The sequence below is a fragment of the Coregonus clupeaformis genome, chromosome 17 (assembly GCF_020615455.1).
Source record: "Coregonus clupeaformis isolate EN_2021a chromosome 17, ASM2061545v1, whole genome shotgun sequence".
Classification (NCBI taxonomy): Eukaryota; Metazoa; Chordata; class Actinopteri; order Salmoniformes; family Salmonidae; genus Coregonus; species Coregonus clupeaformis.
In genome coordinates this window covers 45,793,705-45,817,015 of record NC_059208.1, presented here as the reverse complement: position 1 = coordinate 45,817,015, position 23,311 = coordinate 45,793,705, and the positions used below count along the sequence as shown (strand labels likewise).

Here is a 23,311-nt window from a genome sequence, read left to right as displayed (position 1 = left end):
AACTTTGAACTGACTTTTGAGTGACGTTGTGATGTATGACAACCGATAACAACAGGCCAGCCAATCTATTTCTATTTAATCTATTTAATATTTATTCGTTTTACCACAGAAGTATTTTAATACAGCTATCCCAGTGACATCATCAACAGTGGTATAGGGAAGAGGGAGGAGGGTTGCATCCATAGAAATATAATGACTAGAGTGGACAAAGCCCCTCAGACCATAGAGTTAGAATTACTAGAGTGGTGGAAATAATCATTTTCACAGTTTAACCAGCATCCCAGGATCTGGTGTGGAGGCCATCTTGGATATGCTATTGGACCCAGTTTCCAGTATTATAATTAAGAAGTAAGTTGTTATACTCTTACTAAGTGGTTTAAATGAGTGTATATCAAGTTTAAAAACAATTTACCACAGAAATAGGTAAGTTACCCCAGCCCTGAGTTGTTGGAAACCAAACCCATCCTTGTTCTAATAGAGAACGATAGACAGCACTGAGACAGGTGTAAAAGACTAGCAATATCACACACAAACATCACACACTAATATCATATCACACACAAACGTGTCAGAAAAATAAATCATCATTATTATAATCATCATCGTCACAATTCTGCTTCTGTCCTCCTATTGGTCCGCTGGTCTGAAGAGAGCCCGCCCTCTAAGGCTAAACCCCACCTTCCTGCCTCCTGGGAGAGAGGAGGAGAGGGATGAAGAGGAGGAGGAGGAGGAAGGGAGGGAGGAGGAGGAGGAGGAGGAAGAGAAGGGAGGTGTCTGGGTTGCAGCAGAATGTAGGGACGGCTGGCGAGAGAGAAGCTCCTTGAAGACAGAGTTCATCTGTTTACTGATGTCCTGAAAGAGAGAGCGAGTGGGAGGGAGAGAGAGGGAAAGGAAGAGACATGTTTCAGTGTCCTTAGACCTACAGTATCCAGCCACATCTAGCTCCAAATGAAACATCTGCAATGCTTCAAATGAACTACACTACACTAAGTTTTAGAACACCTACTCATTCAAGGGTTTTTCTTTATTTTTATTATTTTCTACATTGTAGAATAATAGTGAAGACATCAAAACTATGAAATAACACATATGGAATTATGTAGTAACCAAAAAAGTGTTAAACAAATCAAAAAATATTTTATATTTGAGATTCTTCAAATAGCCACCCTTTGCCTTGATGACAGCTTTGCACACTCTTGGCATTCTCTCAACCAGCTTCACCTGGAATGCTTTTCCAAGTTCTAAAACTTTTGACCAGTAGTGTGTCTGCACTAAATTCCTTTCAATGTATTTAATTTCAGCAGTCTCAAGGGCGCGTCACCAAAAATGACTTAATCTCCACCCACCGGTCTTTCAATAGATCCTCCATCTGTCTGTCTCTCTATGGCTCCTGTCCTCTGCCTCACACTGTCCAAGGTGTGCCTACGCTCCTGATTCCTGAGAGAGAGGAGTGAGAAAGAGAAAGAGGAGAGAGCGGGGGAGGGGAGAAAGAAGAGAGGGCGAGAGAAAGAGAGAGGGGAGAGAAATGGAGAGAGAAAGATTGTTGATGGAGTGTTTTGGTACATTACAGGTGTGTGTGAGGGTGTTAGTTTGTGTTTGTGTGTGTGTGTGTGTGTGTGTGTGTGCATGCGTAGCATGTCATACCCTGTGTTTTGGCGTGTCACGGGGGAGAGAGGGTTCTTTCGGACGGGGCTGCTGCTGCCCTCCGCTGCCCTCTGTCTCCCAGGCAACGAAGCACTGTCACTGTTCACCCGCAGCCTGTCAAACACACACACACCAAAACACACACACACACACACACACAAACAAACACATAGACCTTGCTTTATTAGTTCTTGATATATACAGTTAGACCCCCTCTTGTGGTTCACAAGCATGTGCATGTGTTTTCAGAGTGCACAAGTGTGTGTGTACCGGGTCGTGTTCTCAGTCTGAAGCTCTTCTGAAGCCAGGTTTCCAGTGCTTCCTCCACTGACCTCATCCCTCCTCCCTCGCTCCGCTCTGAAGGAGGAAAAGAGAGAGGGAAGAGGTATTTCTTCAGATCCCCAAAAAATTAAATGTATCTTGTTTACATTTCACTCACCCTTCCAACACACTGATGTATTTATGCGGTATGAGGCCCTTAACTCCTCCCGCTTCCCCTCTCCACCAATCAGAAGAGGCCTTGCTGTGCAGAAGGAGTGGATCCCCCTGCTTAAAGGACAGCTCAGTAGCAGACCGCGCGGTGTAATCAAACATGGCCACCGCCTCCCACTCTACAAGAAATACAAAACTTTGTTGTACATTTCTGAAGAAAGAGAAAGTGGTGTGAGAGTGTGTATGCATGTGTGTGTGTGTGTGTGTGTGTGTGCATGCTCACCATCCTCACTGTGGAATTGTTCAGTCTCCCCATCTGCCTCCTCTGTGATTGGTTCACTACAAACAGAGACAACATCAGTCTTTCTCTCTCTGTTCCACAAGTAAACAATATCGTCAGTCGTGCCAGAATAAAAGCCAATTTAAGCTTGATCCGAAAATGTGTTCGGAGGCTCCGTATGGAGGGTGTGGCGCAATTGCGGAGCCTCCGGAGGCATGCAGAGGCTAAATTGAGCTCCGTACCGCATCGCCATGCACCTCCCAAATGTTGTAACAATGAGGAGGGCTCCGTAAAGCTCCATATAGCTTCGCATTGACATGATAGGTTGACGGTAGATGGGGAGGGAGGTCCTGTATAAACACAAACTAATTTCCTTGAGAAGTTCCTTAATAACAGCTCTGCTCAACAGCTCTGCACTGCTCCGCGAAGAGAAAGAAGTATGAATGCCCTGACTTCTGCAGAGGCCGTATCACCGTAAATGCTGCACGGCCAATGCAGACGTCGGTTTGACCATGCAGCACCTTTAAGAGATGTTTAAATGTGACAAAATGATTGTGGTTTATGGTAACTGGTTTATAAATCAGGATACTATTTGTTAGTATCTATCTAGCTCTCTCTCTTTCTTACCAGTACTCCTGCTCCAGAGTCATGTGCTTCTCGTACACGGGCCCGGGCAGCTCTGATTGGCTCGGGAAGATGACATCATACTGGAGGATCATGGTCTTGACGAGGTCGGTGACCTGCGGTTGCCTAGCGACAACATCACCAGAATCCGACCCTCTCAGGAGGCTTGGCCCGAAACACACCGCCAGGTTATAGGGCTGCATCATGTTCTCATCGCTGTACTGGGACACACTACACACACACACACACACACACACACACACACACACACACACACACACACACCCCACCGCCATGTTATACAGCTGTGTAAGGGAGTTGGCTCTGTGAAGACACACACACACAGGACATGAATGTGCAAACTGAAACGTACTGGTTGAGAAAAGCGAAGAGGTAACGTATGACGATAAGGAGCGGCCGAGGGAAGGAGGAGACAACTGACTTTATCTGAGCTGCTTTCTCTGCCAATCCCTCGTTCTCTGAGAGAGAGAGAGTGAGAGAGAGAGAGAGAGAGAGAGAGAGGAGGGAGGAAGGGAGGTAGAGAGAGAGAGAGAGTGACACAGAGAAAGAGAGGTAGGGAGAGAGAGAGGGAGAGAGAGAGTGCGGGAGACAGAGAGAGAAAGAGAGAGAGAGGGAGGGAGAGAGAGAGCGAGAGAGAGAGAGAGAGAGAGGAGAGGGAGAGAGAGAGAGAGAGAGAGAGAGGGAGGAAGGGAGGTAGAGAGAGAGAGCGAGACAGAGAAAGAGAGGTAGGGAGAGAGAGAGGGAGAGAGAGAGTGCAGAAGACAGAGAGAGAAAGAGAGAGAGAGGGAGGGAGAGGGAGAGAGAGAGCGAGAGAGACATGATATCATACCGTACATGTGTTTAGTTACAGACACATGTCAGTAGTGTCAGTAGTGTGTGGTATTTATGTGTTTGACTTACGGACACAGTCCAATAGTTCTGTGTAGTATTCGTCAGGGAACAGCGGCGGGTCCAGTCCTCTGAAGTACAGCTTCAACACTCCAGCCACCGAATCAATGTCACAGTCACTGTCTGCCAGAGGGTCCTCTCCTATAAAAACACACGCATGCGCGCATGCACACACACATGCACACACACACACACACACACACATGCACACACACAAAAAACCACAAACATAGACATGTTGTTGACAACTCAGCTTCCATTCACACATACTGCATCCCCCAAATATAATATTTGCATGGGCATCTGATGCAACACTCCACAGTACCTCTCTCAGGCAACACCTATGTGTGTGTAGGCTACCTCGCTCAAAAGCATCCCTGATGTGGTTGACCTCTCTCTGGGACCCTGGAACACGGAATATCCCCTCATGGTGCAGACCGTGGAGATTTATGAAGCGAATGCAGCTTTCAACCACCACAGGAATCTGCTGCCCTGAACTCTGAGAGAGAGAGAGAGAGAGAGAGAGAGAGAGAGAGAGAGAGAGATGGACAGAAAGAGTCATACGAAAGTCAGAGCAACACACACCACACCACAGACACACACACAAATGACAAGTAGAGTCAATAATACCTGTGTCCTAGACATTCTCCTCCTTCTTCTACACTCAGCCAAGCAGAAAGAGAGAGATTGAAGAGAAGATTATCAACGTGAAAGAGGGCATATGAGGGGTACAAGGCACACTCACAGGAGTAGGAGAGACTACTGTTTAATATCACTCACAGGAGTAGGAGAGACTACTGTTTAATATCACTCACAGGAGTAGGAGAGACTACTGTTTAATATCACTCACAGGAGTAGGAGAGACTACTGGTTAATATCACTCACAGGAGTAGGAGAGACTACTGTTTAATATCACTCACAGGAGTAGGAGAGACTACTGTTTAATATCACTCACAGGAGTAGGAGAGACTACTGTTTAATATCACTCACAGGAGTAGGAGAGACTACTGTTTAATATCACTCACAGGAGTAGGAGAGACTACTGTTTAATATCAACACAGGAGTAGGAGAGACTACTGTTTAATATCACTCACAGGAGTAGGAGAGACTACTGTTTAATATCACTCACAGGAGTAGGAGAGACTACTGTTTAATATCACTCACAGGAGTAGGAGAGACTACTGTTTAATATCACTCACAGGAGTAGGAGAGACTACTGTTTAATATCACTCACAGGAGTAGGAGAGACTACTGTTTAATATCACTCACAGGAGTAGGAGAGACTACTGTTTAATATCACTCACTGGAGTAGGAGAGAGACTACTGTTTAATATCACTCACAGGAGTAGGAGAGACTACTGTTTAATATCACTCACAGGAGTAGGAGAGACTACTGTTTAATATCACTCACAGGATTAGGAGAGACTACTGTTTAATATCACTCACAGGAGTAGGAGAGACTACTGTTTAATATCACTCACAGGAGTAGGAGAGACTACTGTTTAATATCACTCACAGGATTAGGAGAGACTACTGTTTAATATCACTCACAGGAGTAGGAGAGACTACTGTTTAATATCACTCACAGGAGTAGGAGAGACTACTGTTTAATATCACTCACAGGAGTAGGAGAGACTACTGTTTAATATCACTCACAGGATTAGGAGAGACTACTGTTTAATATCACCCATAGGATTAGGAGAGACTACTGTTTAATATCACTCACAGGAGTAGGAGAGACTACTGTTTAATATCACTCACAGGAGTAGGAGCAAGACTACTGTTTAATATCACTCACAGGAGTAGGAAAGACTACTGTTTAATATCACTCACAGGAGTAGGAAGAGACTACTGTTTAATATCACTCACAGGAGTAGGAGAGAGACTACTGTTTAATATCACTCACAGGAGTAGGAGAGAGACTACTGTTTAATATCACTCACAGGATTAGGAGAGACTACTGTTTAATATCACTCACAGGAGTAGGAGAAACTACTGTTTAATATCACTCACAGGAGTAGGAGAGACTACTGTTTAATATCACTCACAGGATTAGGAGAGACTACTGTTTAATATCACTCACAGGAGTAGGAGAGAGACTACTGTTGAAGATCACTCACAGGAGTAGGAGAGATACTACTGTTGAAGATCACTCACAGGAGTAGTAGAGAGACTGCTGCTATAATCACTCACAGGAGTAGGAGAGAGACTACTGTTTAAGATCACTCACAGGAGTAGGAGAGAGACTGCTGCTTAAAATCACTCACAGGAGTAGGAGCAAGACTACTGTTTAAGATCACTCACAGGAGTAGGAGAGAGGCTGCTGCTTAACATCACTCACAGGAGTAGGAGAGAGACTACTGTTTAAGATCACTCACAGGAGTAGGAGAGAGACTACTGTTTAAGATCACTCACAGGAGTAGGAGTGAGACTACAGTTTAGCATCACTCACTGGAGTAGGAGAAAGACTACAGTTTAACATCACTCACTGGAATAGGAGAAAGACTACAGTTAACACCACTCACTGGAGTAGGAGAAAGCCTACAGTTTAACATCACTCACTGGATTAGGAGAAAGACTACAGTTTAACATCACTCACTGGAGTATGAGAAAGACTACAGTTTACATCACTCACAGGAGTAGGAGAAAGACTACAGTTTAACATCACTCACAGGAGTAGGAGAAAGACTACAGTTAACATCACTCACTGGAGTAGAGGAAAGACTACAGTTTAACATCACTCACTGGAGTAGGAGAAAGATTACAGTTTAACATCACTCACTGGAGTAGGAGAGAGACTACTGTTTAATATCACTCACAGGAGTAGGAGAGAGACTACTGTTGAAGATCACTCACATGAGTAGGAGAGAGACTGCTGCTATAATCACTCACATGAGTAGGAGAGAGACTACTGTTTAAGATCACTCACAGGAGTAGGAGAGAGACTGCTGCTTAAAATCACTCACAGGAGTAGGAGCGAGACTACTGTTTAAGATCACTCACAGGAGTAGGAGAGAGACTGCTGCTTAACATCACTCACAGGAGTAGGAGAGAGACTGCTGCTTAACATCACTCACAGGAGTAGGAGAGAGACTGCTGCTTAACATCACTCACAGGAGTAGGAGAGAGACTACTGTTTAACATCACTCACTGGAGTAGGAGAAAGACTACAGTTTAACATCACTCACTGGAGTAGGAGAAAGACTACAGTTTAACATCACTCACAGGAGTAGGAGAGAGACTACTGTTTAACATCACTCACAGGAGTAGGAGAGAGACTACAGTTTAACATCACTCACTGGAGTAGGAGAAAGACTACAGTTTAACATCACTAACTGGAGTAGGAGAGAGACTACAGTTTAACATCACTCACTGGAGTAGGAGAAAGACTACAGTATAACATCACTCACAGGAGTAGGAGAAAGACTACAGTTTAACATCACTCACTGGAGTAGGAGAGAGACTACAGTTTAACATCACTCACTGGAGTAGGAGAAAGACTACTGTTTAACATCACTCACAGGAGTAGGAGAAAGACTACAGTTTAACATCACTCACTGGAGTAGGAGAGAGACTACAGTTTAACATCACTCACTGGAGTAGGAGAAAGACTACAGTTTAACATCACTCACTGGAGTAGGAGAAAGACTACAGTTTAACATCACTCACTGGAGTAGGAGAGAGACTACAGTTTAACATCACTCACTGGAGTAGGAGAAAGACTACTGTTTAACATCACTCACAGGAGTAGGAGAGAGACTACAGTTTAACATCACTCACTGGAGTAGGAGAAAGACTACAGTTTAATATCACTCACTGGAGTAGGAGAGAGACTACAGTTTAACATCACTCACTGGAGTAGGAGAAAGACTACAGTTTAACATCACTCACTGGAGTAGGAGAAAGACTACAGTTAAACATCACTCACTGGAGTAGGAGAAAGACTACCGTTTAACATCACTCACTGGAGTAGGATAAAGACTACAGTTTAAGCTCTCAGAAGAGGAGAATTTAGAGAGAGAAAGAAAGAAAGTTGACGAGAGAGAACAAAAGTGTCGAAGAGCTTTATGAAACATTGTCACTGTTAGTTTTTGTATTGGAGCGTGGAGATTGATTCCCTGAGGGTGCCGTCCACACACTGCACATCTCTCCTACACATATTAGCATTATGACATATTAGTGTTTGTGTATGTATGTGTGTGTATGTGTGTGTGTGTGTGTGTGTGTGTTACCTGTATGAAACCCAGCATATCAGAGGTGAAGAGAGTGTGGCTGTACATGGAACAGGGTCTGGACCTCCGCACACGCACTGACCTAGCACACTGCATTCTGGGAGATATACAGCATCACTCAACAGTCATACACTAATACATACACACACATACATACACACATCATGCTTTTCAACAGTAGAAGTGTAGTGTAGCTTTTGCTACAGTCTTGGATTTGTTGCTGCATTGAAGATTATACTCTCTCTTTCTTTCTTTCTTTTTCTCTCTAATTTCTCTCTCTCTCTCTCTCTCTCTCTCTCTCTCTCTCTCTCTCTCTCTCTCTCTCTCTCTCTCTCTCTCTCTCTCTCTCTCTCTCTCTCTCTCTCTCTCTCTCTCTCTCTCTCTCTCTCTCTCTCTCTCTCTCTCTCTCTCTCTCTCTCTCTCTCTCTCTCTCTCTCTCTCTCTCTCTCTCTCTCTCTCTCTCTCTCTCTCTCTCTCTCTCTCTCTCTCTCTCTCTCTCTCTCTCTCTCTCTCTCTCTCTCTCTCTCTCAGAGCAATATCAGGAATGTTTACCTGGAGGGGTCGCTATCAATGGCCTTAGCTGTAAAACAAACAGATAGTTGAAGAATGGGAGAGGGAGAAGGAGGAAGGAGAGCGAGAGGGAGAGAGTTAGGGATAGTGTAAGATTAGTTGTGTAGTAGTTGTGTAGTATTAAACAGTTGTGGTAAAGTAATAGTAGTACAGTAGTAGTATAATAGTAGTATAGTAGTGCAGTAGTAGTATAGTCGTAGCATAGTAGTAGTGCAGTAGTAGTAGTGTAGTAGTGCAGTAGTAGTATAGTAGTAATATATTAGTATTATCGTTGTAGTATAATAGTAGTGCAGTAGTAATATAGTAGTAGTATAGTAGTTGTATAGTAGTAGTACATTAGTAGTGCAGTAGTAGTATAGTAGTAATGCTGTAGTAGTACATTAGTAGTGCAGTAGTAGTATAGTAGTAGTGCTGTAGTAGTAGTGTAGTAGTGCAGTAGTAGTATAGTATTAGTGTAGTAGTAGTATAGTAGTAGTACAATATTAGTACAATAGTAGTATAGTAGTAGTGCAGTAGTAGTATAGTAGTACAGTAGTAGTATAGTAGTTGTATAGTAGTAGTATAGTAGTTGTACATTAGTAGTGCAGTAGTAGTATAGTAGTAGTACCTTTCTCTATGGCCTCCTGCAGCAGGTCATGTTTAGCCTGTAGTTTGGAGATCAGGGAGCTTCCAGTCAGATACTCCTTAACTTTCTGACAAACGACAGAAACAGAGATACACACTTTTACCTTTGCAGCATTAGCTCCTTTACACAACTTTAGCTCAGTGGGCTAACACAGTATTGTGTTGTTCAGATGTCCCAGGTTTCAAACCTAGTTGGTCACAGAAGCACTATATGGAGATGCAATCCATAATACTATCATTAGACTCCCCTCACACCTTACCCTGACCAATGGAATGCCCTCACCGTAAAGTAGAACGTCTCTGTTTCCTGCTGATTGGCTCTCCGCTTGGCAAGGGCTAGTTTGGAGGCGGTGGCGGCTCCCATGGGGTCGTGTGATAGGCTGATGGGCAGGTCAGGGGGAGGGTTACTGTCACTGTCACACATATTGTCCAATAGCGCGGAGAGGGTGGCTTTGAGTGTCTTACTGACCTGGAAAATTGATACATACAATAGATAAAAAAATTATAAATCGATTGATCGGTGGATCGATAAATCAATAGATAGATAAGAATAGAGTGAAGACCTCACCTCCTCTGTTTCCAAGGTTTCGGTGGAGAGGCGGGACTGGAGCTGTTGGAACCTGGTCTCTAACTCATACCTCACCTGGCTCTCCGCACTCACCTCGCTCACCTGGAACACATTAGGGATGTGTACCAAAAGCTCTTCCTGTGGGAGCTCAACATATCATGTTCAGTGTGTCACAGAATATACAGGGCACATATTGGCCTCGTAACCGGCCATCTTTGCACTCCATAGTTCTGATAGAATGTGTCATGGTCATCACCCATTGATGGATGAACATGAATGTGTGTGTACCTGGTCTCCCTCATGGGGATGGTAACTGAAGCGGAAGGGCAGACAGAACGCTGTGTCGTGGTTCTGTAGTAGAGCGTCTCTGTCTCCGCCCTGATCCAGTGATGTTACTTCCTGTTCCAGCTGCTTCAGACCTGCCTCCTCAGCCTTCAGGACACGCCCCCTGCTGGCCAGGTATGACCTCATCACTCGCTCCAAGGAGAGGTGGAACCCCAGGTCAGTACACTGAGAGTGAGAGAGAGAGAGAGAGAGAGAGAGAGAGAGAGAGAGAGATGGAAGATTAATACTTAGTATGTCAGTTAAACATTTTATAATATAAGATTGTGTAATGGACACACACAAAGGCACCAGCGCGCACGAAAACACACATACGTATACACACACGGACACACACACACACAGTGACTCACGTCTATGAGTGTGCTGAGATCCTGTAGATAATACTTGTTCATAGTTGCGTTTGCAGCAGCCAGATTCAGCAGATAGTCGTTACGAGCCTTAGTGCACTTCAGCTGGGTCTCCTGCACTCTGCCATGTCTCTGTGGAGCACACACACACAATTTGGTTAAAAGCTAATGACAATGAAGGTTCCTTGATTCATACTCCCTTTGGTACAGGCTCAGGTCAGGGGTTAGAGGTTAGGGGCTAGGGTCAAGGGGTTTGGCACTAGATGTAATTGGTTTGATTTGGCACTACAGAAGTAGCTCACATTATTGTTCTGTTGTGTGTGGTTTTCATGTGGCACAGGATGTCTGACTCAAAACTCTACAAACCTGTCTGTATCCTGTGCCACATGAAAACCACACACATCTCAACAACAACCTTTGCCACACTCCAGGCCGACTTCATTGCAGACGTTGCATTGCATTAACAAATGGTTATGTGCCACATAATCGACTGTGCAGTCGGGCATCAGATTGTTATATCATATGATGTGGTCAGCTGTTATTTTAAAAACCTATCCAGACATTGTGAGATCTGTAGTCAGACGCCAACCTTACTTTTTCCATCATTTTCTCCATCTTCTTCACAGAGCTCCGCCTCTGGCCTCCCGATTGTGTTATCCCCAGTTCAGCTGACTTGCCCGTCTGTCTTTCCTCCAATCGTGTGGCTTCCTTTAGTTTCCCCTCCGCTGTCAGACTGTCTGTATGGTACTGGTGGTAGGTCCTCAGAGCCTTAACACACACACACACACACACCCACTCACAAGTAAGATAAAATGCTGGTAATACCATCTCCATCTTTTTACTATCGTCCTCATCGTTAGTGACTAGTGACTAAGGTATGTCCGTACCGTCTGCAGTTCAGTGGTGACCTTCAGTAGCTCATCTTGCATCTGAACTCCCACCTCCTTACTCTGTTCAGAGACAAATCAATCATCAGACAGTGTAACACACTATCACATTTTCACTTTTATATTTTGGAGTTGTGTAGATCAGTGAAAAATACATATAATTTTATGTAAAAACAGTCTTGGCTGGAAGGCAACGAAAGTGGGTAGATCATTTGTTCAGGGACTGTAAATATGAATGTGTGTGTGTGTACCCGTTTTGCCAGGCGGTGTGTGTCCTCTGAGCAGTGTGTGAGTCGCTGTGTGAGAGTGTGTGAGCAGGAGTCACTCAGCGCTGCATGTTCTCTGCTCTCTGCACGTGTCTGAGTCAACAAAACTGACCAACACTGAGACACCGACTGACCACTCTGTTCCTTCCTACAGGGAGGGAGGGGGGAGGAGGGGGGAAAGGAGAGTAACAGAGAGGAAAGAGAGAGGAGTAGAGCGAGACGGGGGGAGAGAAAGACAGAGGGGGAGAGACAGAGGGGGAGAGACAGGGCGAGGAGAGAGAGGGCTAGAGTTAAACCAATTTACATAATATTATGGTTGAGTTCCCTATACTAACATTGCATCAATAATAGCGTCTGACAGTCAGTATAAACAGGTCAAGCAATAATAGCAAAATAAACAATGCAGAATTATTATTTTTACACACACACACACACCTCTTGGTCTTCAGGGTGAACCTCTCTGTAAGTTTGTCGAGGGCGCGGGCGTACTCCGCCTCAATGTCGCCACGACGACGGAAGAACTCGGACAGGTCAGACAGCTGTTGACCTTTGACCTCCACCTGACCGTCCAGAACCTTGATCTGGTCACACAGCTGGGCCCGCAGGTCTACACACACACACACACACACACGCACACACACACACACACACACACACACACGTATGAACAAAGTTCACAACAAATATGATCACCAACAGATCCATTATAATTTTGTACACAGGACTTATCTACAGTGGCTTGTGAAATTATTCACCCCCCTTGGCATTTTTCCTATTTTGTTGCCTTACAACCTGGAATTAAAATGGATTTTTGGGGGGTTTGTATCATTTGATTTACATAACATGCCTACCACTTTGAAGATGCAAAATAAAAAAATGTGTGAAACAAACAAGATATAAGACAAAAAAACAGAACCTGAGCATGCATAACTATTCACCCCCCAAAGTCAATACTTTGTAGAGCCACCTTTTACAGCAATTACAGCTGCATGTATTTTGGGGTATGTCTCTATAAGCTTGGCACATCTAGCCATTGGGATTTTTTGCCCATTCTTCAAGGCAAAACTGCTCCAGCTCCTTCAAGTTGGATGGGTTCCATTGGTGTACAGCAATCTTTAAGTCATACCACAGATTCTCAATTGGATTGAGGTCTGGGTTTTGACTAGGCCATTCCAAGACATTTAAATGTTTCCCCTTAAACCACTCGAGTGTTGCTTTAGCAGTATGCTTAGGGTCATTGTCCTGCTGGAAGGTGAACCTCCGTACCAGTCTCAAATCTCTGGAAGACTGAAACAGGTTTCCCTCAAGAATTTCCCTGTATTTAGCGCCATCCATCATTCCTTCAATTCTGACCAGTTTCCCAGTCCCTGCCAATGAAAAACATCCCTACAGCATGATGCTGCCACCACCATGCTTCACTGTGGGGATGGTATTCTCGGGGTGATGAGAGGTGTTGGGTTTGCGCCAGACATAGCGTTTTTCTTGATGGCCAAAAAGCTCAATTTTAGTCTCATCTGACCAGAGTACCTTCTTCCATATGTTTGGGGAGTCTCCCACATGCCTTTTGGCGAACACCAAACGTGTTTGCTTATTGTTTTCTTTAAGCAATGGCTTTTTTCTGGCCACTCTTCCGTAAAGCCCAGGTCTGTGGAGTGTACGGCTTAAAGTGGTCCTATGGACAGATATTCCAATCTCCGCTGTGGAGCTTTGCAGCTCCTTCAGGGTTATCTTTGGTCTCTTTGTTGCATCTCTGATTAATGCCCTCCTTGCATGGTCCGTGAGTTTTGGGTGAGTTTTGGTGGGCGGCCCTCTCTTGGCAGGTTTGTTGTGGTGCCATATTCTTTCAATTTTTTAATAATGGATTTAATGGTGCTCCGTGGGATGTTCAAAGTTTCTGATATTTTTTTATAACCCAACCCTGATCTGTACTTCTCCACAACTTTGTCCCTGACCTGTTTGGAGAGCTCCTTGGTCTTCATGGTGGCGCTTGCTTGGTGGTGCCCTGTGCTTAGTGGTGTTGCAGACTCTGGGGCCTTTCAGAACAGGTGTATATATACTGAGATCATGTGACAGATCATGTGACACTTAAATAAAGTCCACCTGTGTGCAATCTAACTAATTATGTGACTTCTGAAGGTAATTGGTTGCACCAGATCTTATTTAGGGGCTTCATAGCAAAGGGGGTGAATACATATGCACGCACCACTTTTCCGTTATTTATTTATTTGAATTCTCTGAAACAAGTTATTTTTTTAATTTCACTTCACCAATTTAGACTATTTTGTGTATGTCCATTACATGAAATCCAAATAAAAATCCATTTAAATTACAGGTTGTAATGCAACAAAATAGGAAAAACACCAAGGGGATGAATACTTTTGCAAGGCACTGTAATTCCTCGTAAGCTGTTCCATATTAACATTTTCAATGATGCTTCCTGTACATTATGCACTCTTAATGAACCTGGGCCCGGTTTCCCAAAAGCATCTCAAGGCTAAGTTCATTGTTAGAACCTATTGGAGCATTGTTAAATCTCCAAGCTGTTTCCAAAAACCATCATTATTAACGTTACACTCGTAATCTAATGCCTGCCTCAGACCACTCAGACCACAGCTAAGTGCATTGTTAGATGCTTTTTTGCTCTGCCGCGTCATTTTATACACAGAAGATCTCAGCTAAACATAGAATCAAATGGTTTATCCATCGCTCTGACCTCTGATAACTTCAGAACAAATGTGACTACAAATGCAAAGGTACCTATGTCTTTGCAATTGATACAAACAAGCTACATATAAAAATACACTTCAAATGAAAACCGAGATGACTGCATTAAAATATAAACAGTAGGCTATAGGCCTATTTCAATCACATTTAAATACATTTAATGTTCAATCAATAAAGTTATATTTTGCTACTTGTCGGCTATTCTGTAATTTGTCTCAATATATTTCATGATGTGTAGCTTCCATAAAATTGGAACCGAAATGGCGCTCCAGCAAACTGGAAGTCTTCCAACTAGCTTGGAAAGACAGTACCATGCAATATCGAAGAGCCCTCACTGTTGCTCGATCAACCTACTTTTCCACCCTAATTGAGGAGATCAAAAACAATCAAAAAGTTTTGGATATTGTCGCAAAGCTAACTAAAAAGCAGCATTCCCCAAGAGAGGATGGCTAAACTTCTGCAGTGATGAATTCATTAACTTCTTCGACGAATAGATCATGATCATTAGTAAGCAAATTATTGACTCCTCTTTGAATCTGCGTATTATCCAAAACTCAGTTGTCCTGAGTCTGCACAGAACTGCCAGGACCTAAATTCAACAGAGACACTTGAGTTGTTTAATCCTGTATCTCTTGACACATTCATGAAAATAGTAATGGCCTCTAAACCTTCCAGCTGCCTACTAGACCCTATTCCATCTAAACTACTGAAAGAGCTACTTCCTGTGCTTGGCCCTCCTATGTTGAACATAATAAATGGCTCCCTATCCTCTGGATGTGAACCAAACTCACTAAAAGTGGCAGTAATAAAGCCTCTCCTGAAAAAGCCAAACCTTGACCCGGAAAAGTAGAAGAACTATCGACCTATATCGAATCTCCCATTCCTCTCAACATTTTTAGAAAAAGCTGTTGCGCAGCAACTCACTGACTTCCTGAAGACAAATGATGTATATGAAACGCTTCAGTCTGGTTTTAGACCACATCATAGTACTGAGACAGCACTCGTGAAGGTGGTAAATTACCTTTTAATGGCATCAGACTAAGGCTTTGCATCTGTCCTCGTGCTCCTAGACCTTAGCGCCGCCTTTGAAACCATCGATCACCACATTCTTTTGGAGAGATTGGACACCCTAATTGGTCTACACAGACAAGTTCTTGCCTGGTTTAGATCTTATCTGTCGGAAAGATATCAGTTTGTCTCTGTGGATGGTTTGTCCTCTGACAAATCAATTTAACGTTTCGGTGTTCTTCAAGGTTCCGTTTTAGGACCACTATTGTTTTCATTATATATTCTATCTCTTGGTGATGTCATTCGGAAACACAATGTCAACTTTCTCTGCTATGTGGACGACACACAGCTGTACATTTCGATGAAACATGGCGAAGCCCCAAAATTGCCTACCCTGGAAGCCTGTGTTTCAGACATAAGGAAGAGGATTGCGGCAAATGTTTTAGTTTTAAATTCATCTTGATGGTTGTACAATCGTCTCAAATAAAACTGTGAAGGACCTCGGCTTTACTCTGGACCCTGATCTCTCTTTTGATGAACATATCATATAAAGCACTAAATAAACTTAAGTAAGTGCTAAATACGGCTGCTGGAATCTTGACTAGAACCCCAATATTTGATCATATTTCTTCCTGTCTACACTTTCTTCCTGTTAAGGCTAGGGCTGATTTCAAGGTTTTACTGCTAACCTACAAAGCATTACATGGACTTGCACCTACCTATCTCTCCGATTTGGTCCTGCACGTACGCTACGGTCACAAGACGCAGGCCTCCTTATTGTTCCTAGAATTTCTAAACAAACAGCTGGAGGCAGGGCTTTCGCCTATAGAGGTCCATTTTTATGGAATGGTCTGCCTATCCATGAGAGAGACGCAGACTCAGTCTCAACCTTTAAGTCTTTATTGAAGACTCATCTCTTCAGTAGGTCCTATGATTGAGTGTAGTCTGGCCCAGGGGTGCGAAGGTGAACGGCAAGGCACTGGAGTGACGAACCGCCCTTGCTGTCTCTGCCTGGCCGGCTCCCCTCTCTCCACTGGGATTCTCTGCCTCTGAACCTATTACGGGGGTTGAGACACTGGGTTACTAGTGCTCTTCCATGCTGTCCCTAGGAGGGGTGTGTCACGTTGTGCCAGGCTTTTTTCGCTATACTCGACTTGAGTGGGTTCAGTCACTGATGTGATTTTCCTGTCCAGTTTTGCGCCACCTCGGGCTCATGCAGTGGAGGAGATCTTCGTGGGCTGTACTCAGCCTTGTCTCAGGGAAGTAAGTTGGTGGTCTGTTGATATCCCTCTAGTGGTGTGGGGGCTGTGCTTTGGCAAAGTAGGTGGGGTTATGTCCTTCCTGGTTGGCCCTGTCCGGGGGTATAGGTCAGACAGGGCCACAGTGTCCCCTGAACCCCCTGTCTCAGCCTCCAATATCTCTCTCTCTCTCTCGTTCTCCCTCTCTCTCTCTGTCTCTCTGTCTCTCCTGTCTCGACCTCTGAATGCTCGGCTATGAAAAGCCAACTGACATTTACTCCTGAGGTGCTGACCTGTTGCAGCGCTCCCTTTCTTTCGATCCTTTAGTTCTCTCTACGTGGTGTTTTGGGAAACGCATGTTACATCTTCTGCTGTTGTAGGAAAAATGCATTGTTAAAACACTCGCAAGCCTAAGTTCCATCGCTATTGGAAAACCGGGCCCTGGTACCTTTATACACATGGTTTGGGAATGCCCTTAGGTATCTATATTCTGGGATGAAGTAGCATCAAACTTGTCCACTGTGTTAGAAAATATTCCTGCATCTCCTTTTATTTTTATTTTATATGATTTTTCTGTACTTTATTTATCTTTATGTCATAAGCGCATTCTTCCAATTCTTCCATTCTGACCAATCAGAATCTATGCTTCAAGATTGTTCCGGGTCGCTTCTGAGAATAGTATCAATGTACACTGAGTAAACAAAACATTAAGAACACATGTTCTTTCCATGAAATAGACTGACCAGGTGAATCCAGGTGAAAGCTATGATTCCTTATTGATGTCACTTGTTAAATCCACTTCAATCAGTGTAGATGAAGGGGAGGAGACAGGGTAAAGAAGGATTTTAAAGCCTTGAGACAATTGAGACACGGATTGTGTATGTGTGCCATTCAGAGGGCGAATGGGCAAGACAAAAGATTGAAGTGCCTTTGAACGGGGTATGGTAGTAGGTGCTAGGTGTCAAGACGTGCAACACTGCTGGGTTTTTCACACTCAACAGTTTCCCGTGTGTATCAAGAATGGTCCACCACCCAAAGGACATCCGGCCAACTTGACACAACTGTGGGAAGCATTGGAGTCAACATGGGCCAGCATTCCTGTGTAACGCTTTTGACACCTTGTAGAGTCCATGACTTGACGAATTGAGGCTGTTCTGAGGGCAATCGCAATGCACTGCACACTTCCCTATCCCACCTGGACAAGAGAAATACCTGTAAGAATGCTGTTCATCGACTACAGCTCAGCCTTCAACACCATAGTACCCTCCAAGCTCATCACTGAGCTCAGGGCCCTGGGTCTGAACCCCTCCCTGTGCAACTGGGTCCTGGACTTCCTGACAAGCTGACCCCAAGTGGTGAAGGTAGGCAACAACACCTCTGCCACGCTGTTCCTCAACAAGGGGGCCCCACAGGGGTGCATGCTCAGCTCCCTCCTGTACTCCCTGTTCACCCATGACTGTGTGGCCATGCACGTCTCCAACTCAATCATCAAGTTTGCTGATGACACAACAGTGGTAGGCCTGATTACCAACAATGATGAGATAGCCTACAGGGAGGAAGTGAGAGCTCTGCCGGAGAGGTGCCAAGAAAATAACCTCTCCCTCTTTATTGCTAGGTATTACGGCACTGTTGAAGCTGGAAACACAAGCATTTCGCTGAACCTGTGATTACATCTGCAAATCTGTGTACACGATGAATAAACTTAACGGCTGCCAAGAAAATGACACAATCCATGTCTCAAAGCCTTGCGACAATTGAGACATGGATTGTGTATGCGCACCATTCAGATGGTGAATGGGCAAGACAAAAGATTGAAGTGCCTTTGAACGGGGTATGGTAGTAGGTGCCAGGCACACTGGTTTGAACGTGTCAAGAACTGCAACGCTCCTGGTTCTTTCACGCTCAAGAATGGTCCACCGCCTAAAGAACATCCAGCCAACGGCAGGCCAGTGGTAAATAAACAGGTAATTGATGAAAGTGGACAAAGGAGGCAGACACGAATTGTGCAGAGCAACAGATGGGCTACAGTTAGTAAACTGACAGTCCAGTACAACATTGGTGCCCAAAGACCCATAAAAGAATGCACAACTCGTCGTATCGTGACACAAATGGGGTATGGCAGCCGACGACCTTACAGAGTTCCACTTCTTTCAGCAAAAAACAAGAAACTGAGGTTGCAGAGGGCTAAGGAACGAAAACACTGGGCAATGGAGAATTGGGAAAAGATTGCCTGGTTTGATGAATCCCGGTTCCCACTGTTTTACAAGAATGAGAGTACTACGGTATGGAGAAAACCACGAGTACCTGCATCCATCATGCCGCGTGTCAACATTGCAGGCTGGTGGTGGTGGTGTGATGGTGTGGGGTGTGTTTTTATGCCACACTTTGGGCCTCTTGATAAAAGTGGAGCAATGTTTGAATGCCACGGGATATCTGAACATCATTGCCAATCAGGTGCATCCCTTCATGGCAGCAGTGTATCCATCTGCAAATAATTTTTTTCAGCAGGATAATACCCCATGCCACAAGGCTAGGATTGTCCAGGAATGGTTCCACGAACATGACAGTGAATTCAGCTTACTGCAGTGACCTGCCCAGTCACCAGATCTCAATCCAATTGAGCATCTGTGGGATGAGATGGAACGAGCTATTCGGAGTAGAGATCCACTACCAGCCAACTTGACACAACTGTGGGAGGCATTGAAGTCAACATGGGCCAGCATCCCTGTGGAACGCTTTTGACACCTTGTAGAGTCCATGCCCTGACAAATTGAAGCTGTTCTGAGGGCAAAAGCGGGTGTAACTCAATATTAGGAAGGTGTTCCTAATGTTTTGGACAGTCAGTGTCTATGGAACATTCATGGAGCTAAAGAAGATACTTTGAATGTGTTGATTTAAGATTTTATTTTTTATTTTTCTGGTCAATGTATGTTCATTTAGTTTGATCCCTTAGATCCTCAGGTGGGCTGGGATGGGGATGGGGGAGGGGAGTTGTAACTTAATTTTGTATATATTCATGTTTGCTGACATTTATTATTACTAAATAAAAAACATTTGATCACAAAAGAAGTTCACACAGTATATGCATGAACACACACACACATGAACTCACATGAACACACACACATATGTGAACACACACAACAACAACACAAATCAGACAGTACATGCAGTATACTGTATGTATGAATACACACACACACACACACACACAGAAAAGTATGTTCTCACCTTTGATCTGGGAGTCATACTCGTACAGACTCCCTCTCTGCATCCTCAGCTTTCCATGTGATGTCATCATGTCTGCCTAGCCCCTGACCTCTAACCTCTAACCCTGTCTATAGATCCTCCAGGTCTCCAATATGAATCTGTCTAAGCAGATGAACCTGAGAGAGAGAGGAGAGAGAGAGAGAGAGAGAGAGAGAGAGAGAGAGAGAGAGATGGAGAGAGATGGAGAGAGACAGAGAGCGATGAATAGAGTGGAAGAGAAAGAGCGATACAGAGAGAAAGAGACAGAGAGAGATGAAAAGAGAAAAAGAAAGAGAATGATAGAGAGAGAAAGACAGAGAAATAGGAAGCGAGAGAGAGATAAGGGGATTTTATTTTATTTTATTAGGATCTCCTTTAGTCCTCATTTAGACTAATCTTCCAAGAGTCCTTAAACATTCAAACACAATTTATAATACAATCACATTTTCACATATAACACACTGTTACAAACAACAGACATAACACACTGCCATATTGACCAGATAAATACTCTGACAGTCTGAAAAGATAGATTGGTTCCTTCATCTACCATAGTCCTGCGCATCGGGAGACAATGAGTAATCTGAATAATGAAGGTTATGAAGTGCTGTAGGGTTAGGGTTCACACACAAACACAAACACACACGCACACACACACACACCCTGCCACATTCTGTGCTGCTAACAGTCAGCTTCACCTTGCCTTTCAGAACCTCTTCCATTTTGCTTTCACCTTTTTCCTATTAAAACTAACTGTCTAGAACATCAGTAGGTAGGTTATAGATACTGTATATGATATGAAGAGTCTCAGATACGTCTGCTCCAATAGAAATCCCTGATCACGCTATTAAGTAATGTGACACACACATTATGAAGCAGTGTCATGGTGGTGTTGGCTAGCTGAGCTCATGCGCAGAAACATTTGATCATGTCAAATTGCCCAACTGTGCATGTGCACACACAATATATGATACGAATGAACACACACACACACACACCTAAACACATTCATCGGCACGATTTATGCACACATCCACATACACACCATTAAGATATATAGACACACGGACACACTGAAAATTCTGCACTAACATTACATCATTAGTAATTGAACAGTCATATTCCATCCATCATACATGGGTCCATCAGCAAACGCAGGGTCACTGCAGTCATACACACACACACATACACACATATACACACACACACAGACACACACATGCATGCACATGCACACACACAGCGTATTACATGGATTGTTCACACATGCATACAGACACACACACACAAACTCATACACATGCCTCTGTCATAGCTATAAATAACGCAACCCATACCTCACTGTGCAGTCCTGTGTTCTCTCTCTTCGTCTTCCTATCCTCTCTTCTCCTCCTCCCGCTCTCCTCTATCGCAGACACCAGTGTGCGGATCAGACAGATTTTTCTCAGCTCAGTTCTCTCCTTTTCCTCCTCCCTCCTCCGTTTTCGAGCACATCCTCAAAACAGCCCTCCCTTCATCTCTTTTTTCTCCCTCCCTCTCTCAAACACAGCTCTCTTCTCTTTCTCTCTTTTTCTCCCTCTCTATTACACACACAGCCCTCTTCTCTGTCCCCGTCTCGTTTTCATCCTCTCTGTCACATACATACTTACTCCTCCCTGTCTCCCTCTCTCTCCCTCTCTCACACACACAGCCCTCTCTCTCTCTGAGTGAATGTCATAACCTAAGCCACGCCCCCATCCTCTCCTCTTTTCTCCTTGAGGCCTACTAGAAATACCAGATACTGTCTTCCCCTCTCTCTCTCTCCCTTTCTCCATCTCCCTTTCCCTCATACCCTCCCTCCCTGTCTATCTACCCTCCCTCTCCCTCCATCTCTCCCTCCCATTCTCTCGAACTCTCCCTCCATCTCCCTTTCTCTTTCTCAGCCATGATTATTTTTTCTGACGACCTTGTATTGTTTAGCTTAATACAATCACCATTGCACAGCCCCCTGTCTCTCAACACACACGCATGCACACATATACACACACATACATACACACAGATACACACACGGTGTTGCTCACTGTCTCCTCTGCATCCTTCCTCTCTGCTCAGTCACAGCGGATGTGGTAAGGAGAGAGAACGCTAGTGATAACACATATTTGATACAGAGTCATTTTCAACATATGTAGCCAACAAACATGGTTAATTGGCTTATTCAGATTCTCTATTGGCCCATTGCAGGGTCCTTGAAGACTGCTATACCAAAAAAAACATATACTTATAGAGAAAATCAAATAACAAATATGACATTTTCAATTATAAGGTGCATTAGTGCAAAGAGCAGTGGCAGCAGTATCAAAAAACAGGTCACGACATAGAGGAGCACTGTACTGTATAGATGTGATATGCTTTTGAATCAATTCCAGAACAATAGCATTTTTGGCGTATTGACACCACCGGGTGTATACGGATGGAACTTGCAGCAAACACTAGCTATAGTGGTATCTGAGGAAACTACAAATCACTACGGCAATGTGGGGAATGTAGTCAAGTGATGTCAATGATAAACCCTCAATGATCCCACAACCGAATCCCCAAGACAGTTTTTGGCAGAGGAGGCTGGTGGGAGGAGCTATTGGAGGACGGGCTCATTATAATGACTGGAAGGGAATTAATGGAACGGAGTCAAACATGGTTTCTATATGTTTGATCTGTTTGATACCGTTTAATTTATTCAATTCCAACCATTACAATGAGCTCGTCCTCCTATAGCTTCTCCCACCAGCCTCCTCTCGTTTTTGGTTATGTAGTCTTGGGGATTTGACTATAGCCAGTGTAAGTTAAAGAGATTCTCCAGTACTTTTGTATACTTTTTAGCCAGTAGTTCTGAAAGTAATGCTCACAAGCCAAAAGTGGTCCCTGAAAATTGCGTACTACGCAACATTTGTGCAGATATGTGCACCATGTCATTGCTCTCTCTCTCGCTCTGTGTGCATGATGTGCCTCTTGCTAGCTGTCACTCATATGGCGAGGGGCTAAAGCTCATTGGTTGAACTCGAATTGCTAGGGGGCTGGCCCGTGTGGGGGAAAATGTAGAGAAAATGGCGCAGCACAGCTTCCAGAAAAACAATCGCTTCAAACTAGTGATTTCATGGCTAATTGAGGTAAAACAGTAATTCTGCATGTATGAACTACACATTGACCGATCCAGCCCAAAGCGGGAGGTTTAAAAAATACTTACTAGTCGCCAAAGTTCCGGAGAATGTCTTTAAGTTAAGTTGTTTAGTAAATTCAGTTTTTAAGTTCAGTTGTTAAGTTAAGTTGTTAAGTAAGAGTTTAGTTGTATTTGGAGTGGTTCAGTGTGAGAGGGAGGTGATGATGA

At 44.0% G+C, this 23,311-nt stretch overlaps 1 protein-coding gene across 3 annotated transcripts; it reads right to left on the bottom strand.

Moving 5' to 3' along the window:
• Positions 1–64: 64 nt before the first annotated feature.
• LOC121586619 (SLIT-ROBO Rho GTPase-activating protein 3) lies at positions 65–21,739 on the bottom strand. Of its 3 annotated transcripts, none has more exons than XM_041903455.2 (23): positions 21,285–21,738; positions 19,930–20,084; positions 12,164–12,335; positions 11,714–11,876; positions 11,463–11,525; positions 11,170–11,343; positions 10,579–10,707; positions 10,172–10,393; positions 9,884–9,985; positions 9,599–9,784; positions 9,299–9,383; positions 8,674–8,701; positions 8,122–8,218; positions 4,250–4,388; positions 3,902–4,030; positions 3,354–3,459; positions 2,984–3,211; positions 2,360–2,415; positions 2,084–2,255; positions 1,915–2,001; positions 1,645–1,758; positions 1,347–1,437; positions 65–852 (listed from the first exon to the last, which is right to left on the bottom strand). In XM_041903455.2, exons 2-23 carry the CDS (start codon positions 19,997–19,999, stop codon positions 628–630), a joined length of 2,838 nt encoding a protein of 945 aa, XP_041759389.1. In that variant the 5' UTR covers positions 20,000–20,084; positions 21,285–21,738; the 3' UTR covers positions 65–627. The 3 variants fall into 3 exon arrangements, with proteins under 3 accessions (XP_041759389.1, XP_041759390.1, XP_041759391.1); XM_041903456.2 differs by lacking the exon at positions 8,122–8,218 and adding an exon at positions 4,520–4,547 and having other exon boundaries at positions 21,285–21,737; XM_041903457.2 differs by having other exon boundaries at positions 757–844; positions 21,285–21,739.
• Positions 21,740–23,311: the final 1,572 nt, after the last annotated feature.

Coding starts and splice junctions, on each gene's coding strand:
- LOC121586619 (XM_041903455.2), bottom strand. CDS start 19,999: ATGATGACATCACATGGAAAGCTGAGGATGCAGAGAGGGAGTCTGTAC. Junction 9,785..9,883: donor AAACCTTGGAAACAGAGGAG/GTGAGGTCTTCA, acceptor TCAATTTTCCAG/GTCAGTAAGACACTCAAAGC. Junction 2,256..2,359: donor ACAATTCCACAGTGAGGATG/GTGAGCATGCAC, acceptor TATTTCTTGTAG/AGTGGGAGGCGGTGGCCATG.